Source organism: Scardinius erythrophthalmus, assembly GCF_964197995.2.
Source record: "Scardinius erythrophthalmus genome assembly, chromosome: 1".
In the NCBI taxonomy this organism is placed as follows: Eukaryota; Metazoa; Chordata; class Actinopteri; order Cypriniformes; family Leuciscidae; genus Scardinius; species Scardinius erythrophthalmus.
The window spans coordinates 37,197,055-37,212,246 of record NC_138221.1 but is presented as its reverse complement, the minus strand read 5'-3'; the positions used below and the strand labels follow the sequence as shown (position 1 = coordinate 37,212,246).

The 15,192-nt window shown below is 37.3% G+C and overlaps 1 protein-coding gene across 1 annotated transcript; it reads right to left on the bottom strand.

Moving 5' to 3' along the window:
• Positions 1-11,193: 11,193 nt before the first annotated feature.
• pla2g10 (phospholipase A2 group X) lies at positions 11,194-15,046 on the bottom strand. Its single transcript, XM_081384184.1, has 4 exons — positions 14,829-15,046; positions 13,563-13,731; positions 12,907-13,013; positions 11,194-12,296 (listed from the first exon to the last, which is right to left on the bottom strand). Exons 1-4 carry the CDS (start codon positions 14,863-14,865, stop codon positions 12,148-12,150), a joined length of 462 nt encoding a protein of 153 aa, XP_081240310.1. The 5' UTR covers positions 14,866-15,046; the 3' UTR covers positions 11,194-12,147.
• Between the last annotated feature and the right edge of the window lie 146 nt (positions 15,047-15,192).

The window sequence follows — 15,192 nt, the reverse complement described above, 5'->3', positions numbered from 1 at the left end:
ACTGGGAGAGCGAGTCTGAGCAACGAACAGTATCCGGAAGACTACTCCAGAGTTTTGGTGCTAAATGTGAAAATGCTCTCCGTCCTTTGGTGGATCTGGATATCCTAGGTATGACCAAAAGCATCGAATTTAGTGACCTTAAAGAGCGCGATGGATTATAGGGCGATAGAAGATCCGTTAAATAGACTGGAGCTAAGCCGTTTAGGGCTTTATAAGTCAGTAGCAATACCTTGTAATTAATACGGGACTTTATAGGTAACCAATGTAGTGATGATAAAATCGGTGTTATATGATCATATTTTCTTGATCTAGTTAGAACTCTAGCGGCGGCATTTTGGACTAACTGTAGCTTGTTTATTGAGGATGCAGGACAACCGGCTAATAATAGAGAGCTGTGTAAGGACATCAGGGATACAATTGTAGACCTGCACAAGGCTGGGATGGGCTACAGGACAATAGGCAAGCAGCTTGGTGAGAAGGCAACAATTGTTGGCGCAATTATTAGAAAATGGAAGAAGTTCAAGATGACGGTCAATCTCCCTCGGTCTGGGGCACCATGCAAGATCTCACCTCGTGGGGCATCAATGATCATGAGGAAGGTGAGGGATCAGCCCAGAACTACACGGCAGGACCTGGTCAATGGCCTGAAGAGAGCTGGGACCACAGTCTCAAAGAAAACCATTAGTAACACACTATGCCGTCATGGATTAAAATCCTGCAGCGCACGCAAGGTCCCCCTGCTCAAGCCAGCGCATGTCCAGGCCCGTCTGAAGTTTGCCAATGACCATCTGGATGATCCAGAGGAGGAATGGGAGAAGGTCACGTGGTCTGATGAGACAAAAATAGAGCTTTTTGGTCTAAACTCCACTCGCCGTGTTTGGAGGAAGAAGAAGGATGAGTACAACCCCAAGAACACCATCCCTACTGTGAAGCATGGAGGTGGAAACATCATTCTTTGGGGATGCTTTTCTGCAAAGGGGACAGGACGACTGCACCGTATTGAGGGGAGGATGGATGGGGCCATGTATCGCGAGATCTTGGCCAACAACCTCCTTCCCTCAGTAAGAGCATTGCAGATGGGTCGTGGCTGGGTCTTCCAGCATGACAACGACCCGAAACACACAGCCAGGGCAATTAAGGAGTGGCTCCGTAAGAAGCATCTCAAGGTCCTGGAGTGGCCTAGCCAGTCTCCAGACCTGAACCCAATAGAAAATCTTTGGAGGGAGCTGAAAGTCCGTATTGCAGCGACAGCCCCGAAACCTGAAGGATCTGGAGAAGGTCTGTATGGAGGAGTGTGCCAAAATCCCTGCTGCAGTGTGTGCAATAAAATGCAAACTAATTAGTTAAAAATCATACAATGTGATTTTCTGGATTTTTGTTTTAGATTCCGTCACAGTTGAAGAGTACTATGATAAAAATTACAGACCTCTACATGCTTTGTAAGTGGGAAAACCTGCAAAATTGGCAGTGTATCAAATACTTGTTCTCCCTACTGTATATACAATTATAAAAAATATATATCAGTTATAATTATATAATTTAATTATATCTTCAAATAACTATATATCATGAAATACCATGGGAATAGATCGCCCACACACAAGATAGGGGGAGAGTGGGGTAAGATGATCCATTTTTTACCTGATGGTCCTCAAGATAAGAGGAAAGTAGGCAGAAGTACAATGAAAGTAAAGTACAGTAATTTCAGGAGGTTTCATATCATTTTAAATGATCAGAATGTATGACAAAGAGTTCTAAGAATATGGCTTTTTAAGCCATATGACAAAATATGACAAAAGTGTTCCTGTGGCTCAATTTACCCCTGGTTAGGGGTAAGTTGATCCACCAGTGTGTAAACTGACCATCTAAATTAATCTGAATCAAACCCATGTGAAATTTTTATAATTTACCTATTTTAAAAACAACTTTAATAATCAAATTTCCTTTTACAAATAATATTTATTTTCTTAAAGCTAACTTAAAAACATAAAACCAACCAAATGAAGTTGAATTTCTGAAACAATATGTTGAACACCAAAGTGTTTCTACAGTAAAATTAAATACAAACTGAATTAGAATGAACAAATAAATGTCTCTGAAACTAATAAACATTTTAATCCAAAGGTTCTTGGCATTGCTAAATCACCAATATGGATCATATATATTTTTAGACCTGGACAAATTTCCTTTGATGTAACAGCTAACATTTTTACTTTGACAAGCCAAAAACAGTTTTTAAAATAAATGGGTACCTTTCACTCCTCCCATGCATGTGTTTCTCCTTTTCATCTGGCAGAAATTATGGGTTGTTCCAAAATATATGGTCACATGACAAGAAAAGTGTACAGTTGCCAAGATAAAGGGGGTGGGTCAACTTACCCACTGGCTCATCTTGCCCCACTCTCCCCGCTGTGTAGTTGTTTTTACAATCATTAAATAAAATATGTAATACTTATTACCTCAAGCTACCTCAATCTTTTTAGTGTTTTTGTGAAGGATTTGCATTTGTGGCAAAGAAGCAACAATTAATTGAATAAAAGCTCATCTAGTAAATTAACTGGCTTCTCTGAACTAGCAGTATCATGTTGGACCAACAACACACCAAAACAAACGTTCATTCACACAAACCATCCTAACAGTCTTGCAATTTGAACAAAATGGATGGAAAACCAATGAAAAAAATACAATTATAATTGAAATGTTGACTTGACTGGCTACTGGCAAATAATCACAGAAAAAAAAAGGAAAATGTTAACTAAAGTCATGAGACTGCAGGTCAGCTGATACACACACCATACTCATTGGGCTGTTGCTTAGGGTCTGGGACCAAAAAAAGCTAGAGATTCTTTCCTTCCGCCGATTGCCAGGTGGGAAACAGTTAGAGGAGCTCCATGTGCTTGCTGGGTTCTCCAGAGACTTCAATTAGATCCATCTTTCATGGTGTGAAAGCCACAGCAATATGCTATCATGTTACACCAATTAAGCCCTGGTAAACCTTATCATGTGATCATAATGCTTTCTTTTTCTGGAAGGATATGTTTTATATGTTTTTTAAGAGTATACTAATGCCAAGCTCCAAATAAACCCACTGATACAATTTGAGCTGTTCGAGTGCAGGTCATTAAATCTTGAGAGTAATTATATGGCTTGCTATTATGAAGGTGATCATCTGGGTTACACATGGGAACTAAATTATACAGTGCTTTTCGAAAAGAAGCAATTACACCCCTGGTGAAACTGTGGTAATATTACAGCGTTTTATTACCATCTTAAAGAAGTTGGTCACCATGTTCTGTATACTGGATGTTTCTAAATGTTTCATTTATTATCTGTTGGAATACATTATTACTAACAAAATCTTTGTGATCTCTTGATTCCAAGAGTTCAGAAGAAGCCACCAGAGACCTTCCTGTTCTCCTCAGCTACAGGTTAAAGGTGCTTAAAGGGTCAGATTGTAATATTTATGTAAAAAGTGATCAGTTGACTTAACTTTAAAAAAGTGATGAAACCCAATCCGTTATGTGGAATTGTCAAGTTCACATGACTTGATTTTTTCAATTACGCATGGTTTATTTACTTAATTTTTAAAGTTAAGTCAACTGATCACTTTTTTTTTTTCTAAGGACAATTGTACTAATTTATGGTCATCTTTGCATGTGGCCTTTCCCGTGTGTTGTTCTGGGAACATGTACAGAAGCCCCCCCAACATTTAAAAATGAAATTTACTGCAGTAGCTTTAGCAGTTTGTTGGGTTTAAAAATGTAGACTACTTTTTCTATTTTCATACTTTCCTATTGATATCAGTGCAACATTTCCACGATGTTAATTAGTTATTCTGTGTGAATTTGAGAGGAAATGGCTTAATTCATGTGTTCAAAAGATTTTTTTTTTAAAGAATTCAATACCTTTATTCAGCAAAGATCCATTAAATTGATCAAAAGTGACAGTAAAGAGATTCATCGTATTACAAAAGATTTCTATTTCAAATAAATGCTGTTCTTTTGAACTTTCGTCAATGAATCCTGGAAAAATGTATTACGGTTTCCACAAAAATATCCAGCTCAGCTGTTTTCAACATTGATAAAGAAATGTTTCTTGAGCAGGAAATCAACAGAATGATTTCTGAAGGATCATGTGACACCGAAGACTGATGCTGAAAATTCATTTTTGACATCACATACCATTTTAAAACATATTAAAGGGTTAGTTCACCCAAAAATGAAAATGATGTCATTAATGACTCAGAAAGGCAATACAGACATCATCAAAGTAGTCCATGTGACATCAGTGGCTCAATCTTAAGTTTATAAAGCGACGAGAATACTTTTTGTGCGCAAAAAGTAAACAAAAATAACGACTTTATTCCACTATTCATTTCCTTCTCTCTAGGCCTCGAGTGAGTTCACGTAGTGTTTTTGCGTAGCGCGTCTGTGTTGTACGTCACACGCATCACACATGACCAGCGTCGGCCGATAGTGAGCCTACGTGTGACGTACAACATAGACGCGCTGCGCAAAAACACTACGTGAACTCACTCGAGGCGTAGAGAGAAGGAAATGAATAGTGGAATAAAGTCGTTATTTTTGTTTACTTTTTGCGCACAAAAAGTATTCTCGTCGCTTTATAAACTTAAGATTGAGCCACTGATGTCACATGGACTACTTTGTTGATGTCTGTATTGCCTTTCTGGACGTGAACAGTATGCCGTCCATTGACTTTCAATGGAGGAACAGAAAGCTCTCGAACAAAATCTAAAATATCTTAAACTGTGTTCCGAAGGTGAACGGAGGTCTTACGGGCTTGGAACGACATGAGGGTGAGTCATTAATGACATAATTTTCATTTTTGGGTGAACTAACCCTTTAACATTTATTTTAAACATTAAAAAATTCTTACTGACCCCAAACTTTTGAATGGTAGTGAAGTTTCACTAAATACAACTTGGGACCGTATTCTGCAAAGAAAAGAACAGTTGAGAGAAAAGATGGTTTCTTTTTATCAAACATTTTGAGGACACTATATTTTGAGATATTTGTGTAAAATCTATCAATATACTGACTTGTATTGTGTCAGACTACAAAAAGTTATGCAAAGATGATTTATTTACAAGTGGTTAAAGGTATCATGGTTCAAGCATGTTTAGATACCCCTTTCCGACATTAGCGTCATCTTTACCCGGCCTGTACAAATACAAAAGTTGAAGTTACAGTTTTTTGTTTTTCAGGTTCCAGCAGCCACTTTATAGTGATAGATAAAGAACACCCCATGCTCAATGAGTTAAAAAAAAAAACTCAAACAAGTAAGAGCATTGTCTACAATTTCAAGATGCTCTCAGAGGAAGTAAACAAGCTGACATGCAGACGTGAAATTAAAACCCCTCTTCTTTCCCTCCTTCCATGTGACTGCAGAAGCATATGACTTCCATAACTTCATCGCTCATTAACCGCTGATGGCAGGACACAATTGAGTGAGTGTTTGTGGAACTTGCCCCAGATATTCAGGTCTCAGGCACCGGCTCTGTTGGGCAGATCTTCTCCTGTTTCAGATAGCTTCACCCTGCCTGACAACAGACTGTGAGGAACTTTACATGAGAGCCATTATGTAAGGAGTAAACTATGGGATACAAAGGTCAGTTATGTCCATTTAAATCCCTTAACAAGCACTGCAACAAACAAAAGACACATGCTGGTATTATTAAATTACCTCATCTACACATGAGCCAACAATTGAGTTACTTTTGTGCAGACAGTGGAATCACTATGAAGAAGCACTTAATATTAATCTTTATTAATATGGTTTTGTACAGCAGGGTTTACGTCGGGGCAAGTATTGTTTAGACCAAAATGCATAGCCTATGAGTCAGAGGTATCTTTAAAAGACAATATTCTCCTATTAGCATTGCATGCATGAAATACGACTTATAGGCTATATAGTCCGGGCTTGACTGGAATCTCATTTAAAAAGCAATGTATTGTATGTATATAATATAATTAAAATATTGATTAGGCCTATTATGGTGTATATTTTGTAATGGCGATGATAACGATAAAACAATAAAGTGAAAAGGACCAAAATCCTTTTGTTGTCTGTGGTTTGTGTGTAAATGAAAACATATGCTATAGTGCCACCTAGAGGTAAGTTTCATGCAACCAATAGCCATCAGTCAAGGCCTGTGATTCCCTCCACTGCTCTAGTTTCATTCAGCTCATACACTCACATAAAAGACAAGAAGCTCTATTAATGAACTTGATGTCATTTCTGTGTAATGCTGGGAATGAGAGCGAGGATAAGCAAAGGACGCACACCATTTATGAGGAGACTTTTAAGGACAAAGGGTGGGGGAGCTAGATTTCCTCTTTGGCCTAGAAAAGACAACACAAGCTCTGCCAGCTTGAGAATTCTTATCATTCCCTGGATATTAACACGTTCATTTTAGGTAAAAGAAACTGCACACCAGACCAGCTATGGTCATATTTGAGCTCCAGCATGATCCATTCATCTTGTTCTGTAGGCCTATGTATGCTGGATCAGTGCCATAACTCTTTAACATTACATAGAAGTTCTCTTAGACATAAACTGTGTATTAATGCTAAATATGTTCCCCTTTTCTATGACTGAATATGTAATGAGAGGTTGAACATATTGAGGTCAAGTTAAAAGTTAAGTCAAAGGGTTCAGAACAATATTCTTTAAGGCCAAATGACTTTTCCAGTTGTTCATGATTTACAAAATGTATGTATATATATATATATATATATATATATATATATATATATATATATATATATATATGTAAGAGAAATGCATGATGCTGCGCGGCGGACGGTGGACACCTCGTCGGGCATTAACCCGCTTATACCATGGTCACTTGCCAAATAACACATTTTTTAAACATTAGTTTATATTTTAATTAGTTTTACAATCGAAATCTAAAGTTTTCACAAACAATAACTTGGTTTCCCTGGTTACGCCTGACAGTTTATTTACTAGGTGTCCTCTATCAATTTTTAATGGACACCCTGCAGCCAATCAGAATCGAGTATTCACCCAGACCATGGTATAAATATATATTAGTCACAAGTTCTACCTGATAAAGTATTTTAGGGCTTGGAATAACTAGAAAAATGCATGACTTTTCCAGGTTTAGAAATCACACCTCATTTACCCAGGTTTTTCGAGACCAAAATCCAAGAAAAATCCAAGTTCTTCAAAGGAAAAAAAAATTGTTCAACTGAAATTTTGTGTAGCTTTGGCTTATTTTCATGATTGCTTTGTCCATTTTAAATCATATTATGTCCCCTTTGGCAGTTTGCAGAGGTCCCCTATTGGGCCCCAGTCCCCTGGTTGAAGAACCACTGAATTAAAGGAGAACTCCGGTCAATTTTAACATTGAGCTCATTTTTTTGTACATTTGGAGTGCTGTCAATACAGAGAACAACGACAAAAATCGGTGTTGCCTACACCGTGTTATCCTCTTTTTAAAATTTGCACCCTGTTGACTTCAATGGGGCAAGTTTTAAACCTGCTTTTAGCCTCTTAACATCCTTGATGTGTCATTACAAGTGCACAGCTAATGTGAGTGATTCCTTCAGAGTGATCACGGGTGAATCTGACTGCAGTAGATGTGAAAGATATTAATAAAAATGATGTTATTTCAGCCAGCGCACATACCTGTATTTTCTTCCTGTTTTCAGTCGAAGTCCACAGTAATCGATTGTCGAGTTCACACGCATAGGTTTAGTCAGAGCCATAGAGAGAAAGAGTTGCGACACTCCCATAGACCTCCGTTGTAAAAAATGGCGGTGCTTTTAACCGCCTACTTCCGGGATTTGAAGATCGGAATAGTTCCAAACACTGTCATTTGGGCGTTGGACCCCATTCACTTACATTGCTGCGCGTCGAGTTGTTCCAGAGGTAAGTTTCTGAAATATCGACCTCTTTTGAATTGTCAACTGTCTATATTGTATCAGAGGCCCTTTGCGATGCTTATACTGGTCTTCATTTGTACATGCACAGCGTAATTATTTATATTTTATGTTGGTTGTTTCAACCAATTTTCAAGCATTGCCTCCTAGCTAGTGCGACTTCGTCAGCTGTGACAGTAAGAGTTCGGTAATGAATCGCTACCACCTTTATAGCAACTTTTATTGAATTTAATTTTTTGGGATATACTAACTTTTCATTATGTTTTATTGTCTTGAGTGAAGCGGCTTGTGAGAACAATGCTGGACCTCTAGGATTATTATGGGATCACCAGTCCTGTCTGTTTCATGGATCACCTGCCCCTGGTTTTTGTTTTTCTTGTTCACACACCCACACAAGCACACATTTTTGTTGTCTGTCATTGTTTAATAAAAAAATATTTAAGCGAACTCTGAACGGACCACCACGGCAGACCTCTTTGCGTGATCACGAAGGTAGGCTAATGGCTGATTAAAAATTTATAAGCAAAATCACGTGAGTCAATAGCCTACAGCCCAGTTGTGCTAAAATAAATATCATGAGACGTCCATCATCAGATGAATGATATGGAAAAGTTAAGTTAGAGCCGCTAAAGCCAGTGCTACTACCCATGCGAACATGAACACTAAGCTTTTCCCTCCAAAAATATAGCCTAAAACTTATGTCCAAATGCAAAACTGACATTAACAAAATGCAATAATGCAATAACAGCTGAAAAAGTACTTGGGTGTGTCTTTTATTTTATATTTACCGTTCAATAATGCAATCGCTGCTGTCTGTCCCATAGAAGAGCATGACAGCCAGCGTATGTTTTGGAACTATTGGGGCTTACATGAACCACGTGACAGCCATAGCGGCGACATCAAAGAGTGTCGCAACTCTTTCTCTCTATGGCTCTGGGTTAGTTACCTATGATCACGCGCGTGAACTTGACAATCTATTACTATGGACTTCGACCGAAAACAGGAAGAAAATACAGGTATGTGCGCTGGCTGAAATAACATCATTTTTATACATATCTTTCACATCTACTGCAGTCAGATTCACCCGTGTTCACTCAGAAGGAATCACTCACATTAGCTGTGCACTTGTAATGACACATCAAGGATGTTAAGAGGCTAAAAACAGGTTTAAAACTTGCCCCATTTAAGTCAATAGGGTGCTCATTTTAAAAATAGAATAACTCGGTGTAGGCAACACCGATTTTTGTCGTTGTTCTCTGTACTGACAGCACTCCAAATGTACAAAAAAAATGAGCTCAATGTTAAAATTGACCGGAGTTCTCCTTTAAGTGTTATCTGTATAAAAATCCTGCACAATCAATATAAAAATCTGTGATATTATTTAGGAAAGGCAAGGCAAGGCAAGGCAAGGCAAGGCAAGGCAAGTTTATTTATGTAGCACATTTCATACACAATGACAATTCAAAGGGCTTTACATAGAAGAAATTAAAATAATAAAAAGAAATAAGAATAATTAAAACAGTTTAGAAAAATAAAATAAAATACAGTACAGTACAAACAGTCGGACGAACAGTGGCACAGTGCTCATTCAGTAAATGCATAGCTTTATTCATTAGTAAATGCATATTTATTCATTCATTTATGAAATACACTACAAGGAAGTTCAGGGCTTTAGCTGCAGTGTTGATATTGTACAACATTTATTGTTTGTTCCATTTTTTGCTGAGTTTTTTGGGTGAAGTGCAGCTAAAATGGGCTATCAGGTAAAATGGGCCAAATAAGGTTGTAGCGTCATATCTCTTTATTTTTTTTTTTTTTTACAGCCAATCACTGATCTTGCATTGTTGCTTCAACACTTGTTGACATGTAACAATAGTTTTAATTGGTCTGAGTTTTTTAAGGCATGCAGGGCAGAGTGTTACATCAAGCTTGTCAGAGAAATTGTAAGGTAAGCCTGACATAGTAAATTTCATTCATCGCTATAAGGTAATTATAAGTAATTATAAGTAAGCTTACCAACAAAGAAAAGGTTTATGAACAATGTTTTGACATGCTCTTTCAAATAAAAAAGTTTAATTTAAAAAAGAAAGCTAAAATGTTAAGCTAAAATGCATGGGCCACTATTTTCAGCTAAAATGGGCTGCATAAACACACAATTTTACACAGAAGTTACACAGAAATTGAGGGTGAAAATAGGTTTATATGTCTAGATATCTTGCATAGACAGTATGGCAGAATGACAAGCAAAGAAAGGAAACAGACAAGAAGAGAGAAGAGAAAGGGAAAGAAAGGAAGATGTCAGAGGCGAAATGACAGGGGTTGCTAGTGCTATACAGGAAATGTTAATGGGGATTTTTGTGTTTTTTTTTTTTTGTAAAATGTTTAGTCAAATGCAAATGTTTGACAAGCATACACATACATGCACACAAAAAACACTAATGCGCAGAAACACACACAACATGATCAGTTCATTTTTAATTGTATTTTTTAATTAAATATTTGTTCAACTTTCTATTTAATGAAATAGTCTACAGAGTCATGGTGTTGCTATGGCACACTAAAGACTAGTGTCAATTTACTGTTAAAATAAAATGATTTCAGCGTAAATTACCTGTGTTGTTCTCTTTTTATATTGGCCCATTTTACCTGAATGTTGTGCCGTGGCTCAAGAAGTACCTGCTGATACACTAACTCTCATCATTTTAAAACAATTATACTTGTTCACATTTAAAAAAGATATACATTTAAGAGACCCATGCTAATTTATAAAAAATATCATTAGATCTCATACATAGCTTATTTGATGGTATTATATGTCATTTACCAAAACGTGGCCCATTTTAGCTGACTTCACCATAGTTGTTTTGCTGTTGAATTTTTCTAAAAAGCCATTAAAGGTGCTATATGTAATAATTCCCATGTATTCATTGCTTTTTCTGTTGTCAATGACAAAGCTGTTTTGATGAAACTTTAAAAAACGAGACCTTCCTCGACTTCCTATTGGTTGTGAACACCAGTAGACTGATTTTTATTTTAAGAACTTACTCGGGACGTTTTTGCAGGGAAAATCGCGTCACCATGGAGTGCCTGTCAGTCAGCATTTTAGCATTTCTATAGTACACCTACATATTCATACTCCATGTAACTCCATATAGCCTAATGTTGAAGTGATCTACTGACTACAGAGAGCAGCAAGCGCGTGGAGTTGCACGCAACCAGATCCATCGGATGACGGCGCGCTCACCCTCTGCTTTAAACAGACATCTGTTGGGCTTTTACCGCCAAAATGAAGATTCATCATGTGATAACTTCTAACTCTAATGAGATTGTGGAGACGCAAGTTTGATTGGATTCATTCATTTATTTACAAAATAACAATTCGAAATGTACATTAAAGGCATATTTACTTTCAAGTTGAAAATATCATTTATTTGTAAAACTAGTAGCATTTTTCAGTCGCTATAGCCCCCGCAAGCTACACCCAGACACACACACACACACACACACACATAATCTTCTAAGCATTTCTACTCTTCTCTAGCTTTCTTCCTAATCCAGTCGTCAAATAATCCTGCATTGAGTATATAAAAATATAGTTGGCTCCTCGACGTTCTGTTCGTTGAAGTCGCTTTGGATAAAAATTGTCTGCAAAATGCATAATGTAAAAGTGAATATCAGATTTAATTACACTGAATCTGCCCCAGATGCAATCAACTGCTTCTGTCTGTAAAGGTGTGAACCAAAAGTGTACTTACAATTGGAACATCAAAGGGACATTGTTTCTCAGGAAATGCAAAACCTGTATAGCCTATGTCTTGTGTATTGAAAGTGTTTTGTGTATTGTGGGGTCTGCATGAGGAGGTCCTAACAGAACGTAACTTATTGTTTGTGACACATTTGTCTAAACTAAACCTATCCTGAGAAATACTATAGGCAACTAGTGTGACAACTAGCCCCGGTCGCCCCTACAGGCCAAAATGGTGAAGTGCCATTCAGAAAACACTCATGACTGTAATTTGGCTATATATAAAGGATGAGCAAAATTGTGAATATTTTGCACATACTTTAATCCATTCACTTTTGAAAGTCAACTATGCAAATATAAAATACATATGTAGAAAATGGAAATCCTTTTAACAATATAAATTCAAAATAATATTCATCAAACATACAATACAAGCTCTACAAGATTTTTTTTTGTTAACCAAATTAGGTCCTGACATTAGTAAATGTTGCAGGTGGGATGAACACATCCACAGAGGAAATCCGGCCACATAGCGTACTTTCGGTTGAACGGTGCCCTTCTGAGGCATCTGGCCGCTTCCCTGTCACATCGGCAGAGGATTTTCGCACATCTGTCATTAAGCGCGTCTGCGTTGAAGACACATAAATGTAAATTGTCGGCTGTGTAAAATGAGTAGTTTGCATATAGAGTGAAGGAAACCATATTTTAACCATAAATTAAAACCATAACTTTTATGGCTCTTAAGCAATGTACTGTAAATCTCATGAGTGTTGCCTACTGCACATTATGGTGTTTACTGCAAGAACTAGATCTTAAAATATCCCGTGGTTTTAGCCTGAAGTGTCCCATCTGCTATAATACGCACCCTGTATTACTACTACTTCCTCAAGCTGAAGGAAAAGACCAAACAAAACAATTTTTACCCACCCAGTTTCCTCTTTACTGCACGTTTCACATTTAGATCCCATCTTATAATGTAAAAAGTGATTCTACACTGTAAAAAATGCTGCCTTACATTTTTAAGTACAATCAACTTGGATGTTTAAGTCATTTCAACTTAATTACAATAAACTGACTGAAAAAATGAGTTGAATCTTGTAAAAGTTGAAAATTGCTTAACTTTTTTGGTGAGTTAAAGCAATGTAAAAACATGTTGTCATAACTTATTGATCATATAATTCTTACAGTGTAAAATAATGTAAATATGGTGTTTAAGATCTGAATAGCACATCATACCACAGTCAGCCTGCTTGTCATCGCACGTCCACTGATACCTGTCCGTTTTCGTTTGACAGCCCGCGAATTCTGCATCCCCATAACAGCAGTCATGCTTGTGACAACACCTATAGAGAAGAACGCATGCCCTTGAGGTTACCTTTAATGAAACGACACAAAGGACCAAGCCCAGTTCTGTCTGGTTTTGAATTGTTTCTTCATTATGTAACGTATAATTCAAGTAGACTTGCAGAAATACAACGTGATCTCACACACAGAGAGCGGCTGGGTATGTCGGCCAGATAAACTGCTGACTCTGTAAGACTAGTTTAAACAATACCGCTGTGGAATGTGGTGCAATAATATTAGCAGGTTTGTTTATTCTTCTTATTCTATCTCGCTGTCTACTTCCGAAGAGCTCTTTCTCTGGGAGCAGCGAAATTGGTTTCTGCATCCTAAACTGAGGTTAAGGGAAACAGTTATTTTGTGTGTGGGAGAGCTGGGAGTATTTCTTTTTCCAGATGGAAAATGCCACAGATATGGACACGCTGTGACCATGGAGTAAATTTAAAAAAAGACTGAGCAAATCCAACCATTGCAAAGAGAAGTGCTTGCAATCACAGCTTATTTGTTGCTGGCATTACACAGAACTGCACTGATGTTTGTAGGCGTCTTACCAGTCTGCTCTGTCTCTGGGCCACCCTTCACCCCCAATACCGCAGTAACATCCGTACATCACATAGGATAGAGCTGATCGCCCCGTGCTGCACTTGATAACCCCAGCTAGTTCCAGCAGACCCCTTTTACTCCTTGGAGACCTCTGCGGCTGCAGGGAAGCCATGCTGACTGAAAAGAGCAAAAGGGGGAATTTATCCCGGCAGGTATTCATTATAATGTCACCGATTTTCTACATACACCTACATGTATTCATTTAGCAGACACTTTTATCCAATTACTTTTAACATGATGCTGTATCCTTTTAAAATATATTGCCATATTCTCACATATAATGCTATTTGTTATGATACCATATCTAAAATATTTTACACTGATAGTAATTTATTATAAAACTATTGTAAAAGTTTAAATTCATGTACTTTATTGTCTAGAGTTTCCCAAGGAAAGAATAGGGCCATTTTTCACCAATGCAGTGTCAGATTCCACCGATTACGTGTTAGATTCCAGTTGTGTGGGATTTCTTAAGTCTAAATGACCAGTGTTTCGCTCTCAGTCATAAGAACATTTTTTTATATGATCTGAATTTTTACTTTGTTTTGTCCACTCTGCATAAATAAATAAATCTTAAACTTATTCATACTTTGCATCTTCAAAGTCATTTTACGGTTTAAAAAAACATTTTGCATTTTAAAAATACAAAAAATACGTTCATATTTGAAAAATTGCTATTAAATGCATTTGCTCAGTCGTTTTATTCTCAATAATATATAGAAATAAAAAGTATGTAGGCTATTATAAATTAATATAATATATAATTTTGCACTGGAGTTAGTTGCTTAATATTACACAGTACTTAAATATTACACTGTAACAATGACACCTTAAAATAAAGTGTAACCAAAAGTTTAATAAGAATTATATCAGAGGTCATACATTCTGTAAAAGTTTGGCCAGTGGAGGCTTCTTACCCCAGTAGTGGGGTAAGATGGCCTTTTGAATAATTATACATTTTGTTCTATAACAACTAAATAAGCAAATGTTTATGCATCATCATCCTGCACATGCAAAACTTATTTCTAAATATGTTATAGATTAAAAGTAAATGCACATTGTTTTTAAGGGGGCATCACACACACACACACTACAGGTGTCCTGGCAGTCCACCCTAATCTCATTTCTTTGATTAGCTAAATGACTAAATGCAGATTATATAAGAAGAAAGCAGCGTGAGAAGGAATGGTTAAATGTGATGTGAGCAGCCTCACCTGTAAAGAGCAGGAATGTGTGATACAGCGCAGTCATTGTGCTAAAACAGTCAGGTAATAGTCCAGTCTCTGTTCTTCAGTCTCGGATAAACAGACTTCCTCAGTGCTGGGCTTATTTTAGATGCTGAGTAATCTCAGGACATCACTCCTACTATAATCTCTCTCTCTCTCTCTCTCTCTCTCTCTCTCTCTCTCTCTCTCTCTCTCTCTCTCTCTCTCTCTCTCTCTCTCTCTCTCTCTCTCTCTCTCTCTCTCTCTCTCTCTCTCTCTCTCTCTCTCTCTCTCTCTCTCTCTCTCTCTCTCTCTCTCTCTCTCTCTCTCTCTCTCTCTCTCTCACTGCTGGAGGCTGATGTTTCCTCGGGGT

Coding starts and splice junctions, on each gene's coding strand:
- pla2g10 (XM_081384184.1), bottom strand. CDS start 14,865: ATGACTGCGCTGTATCACACATTCCTGCTCTTTACAG. Junction 13,732..14,828: donor CACATTCCTGCTCTTTACAG/GTGAGGCTGCTC, acceptor TGCTCTTTTCAG/TCAGCATGGCTTCCCTGCAG. Junction 12,297..12,906: donor TGACAAGCAGGCTGACTGTG/GTATGATGTGCT, acceptor TCTTCAACGCAG/ACGCGCTTAATGACAGATGT.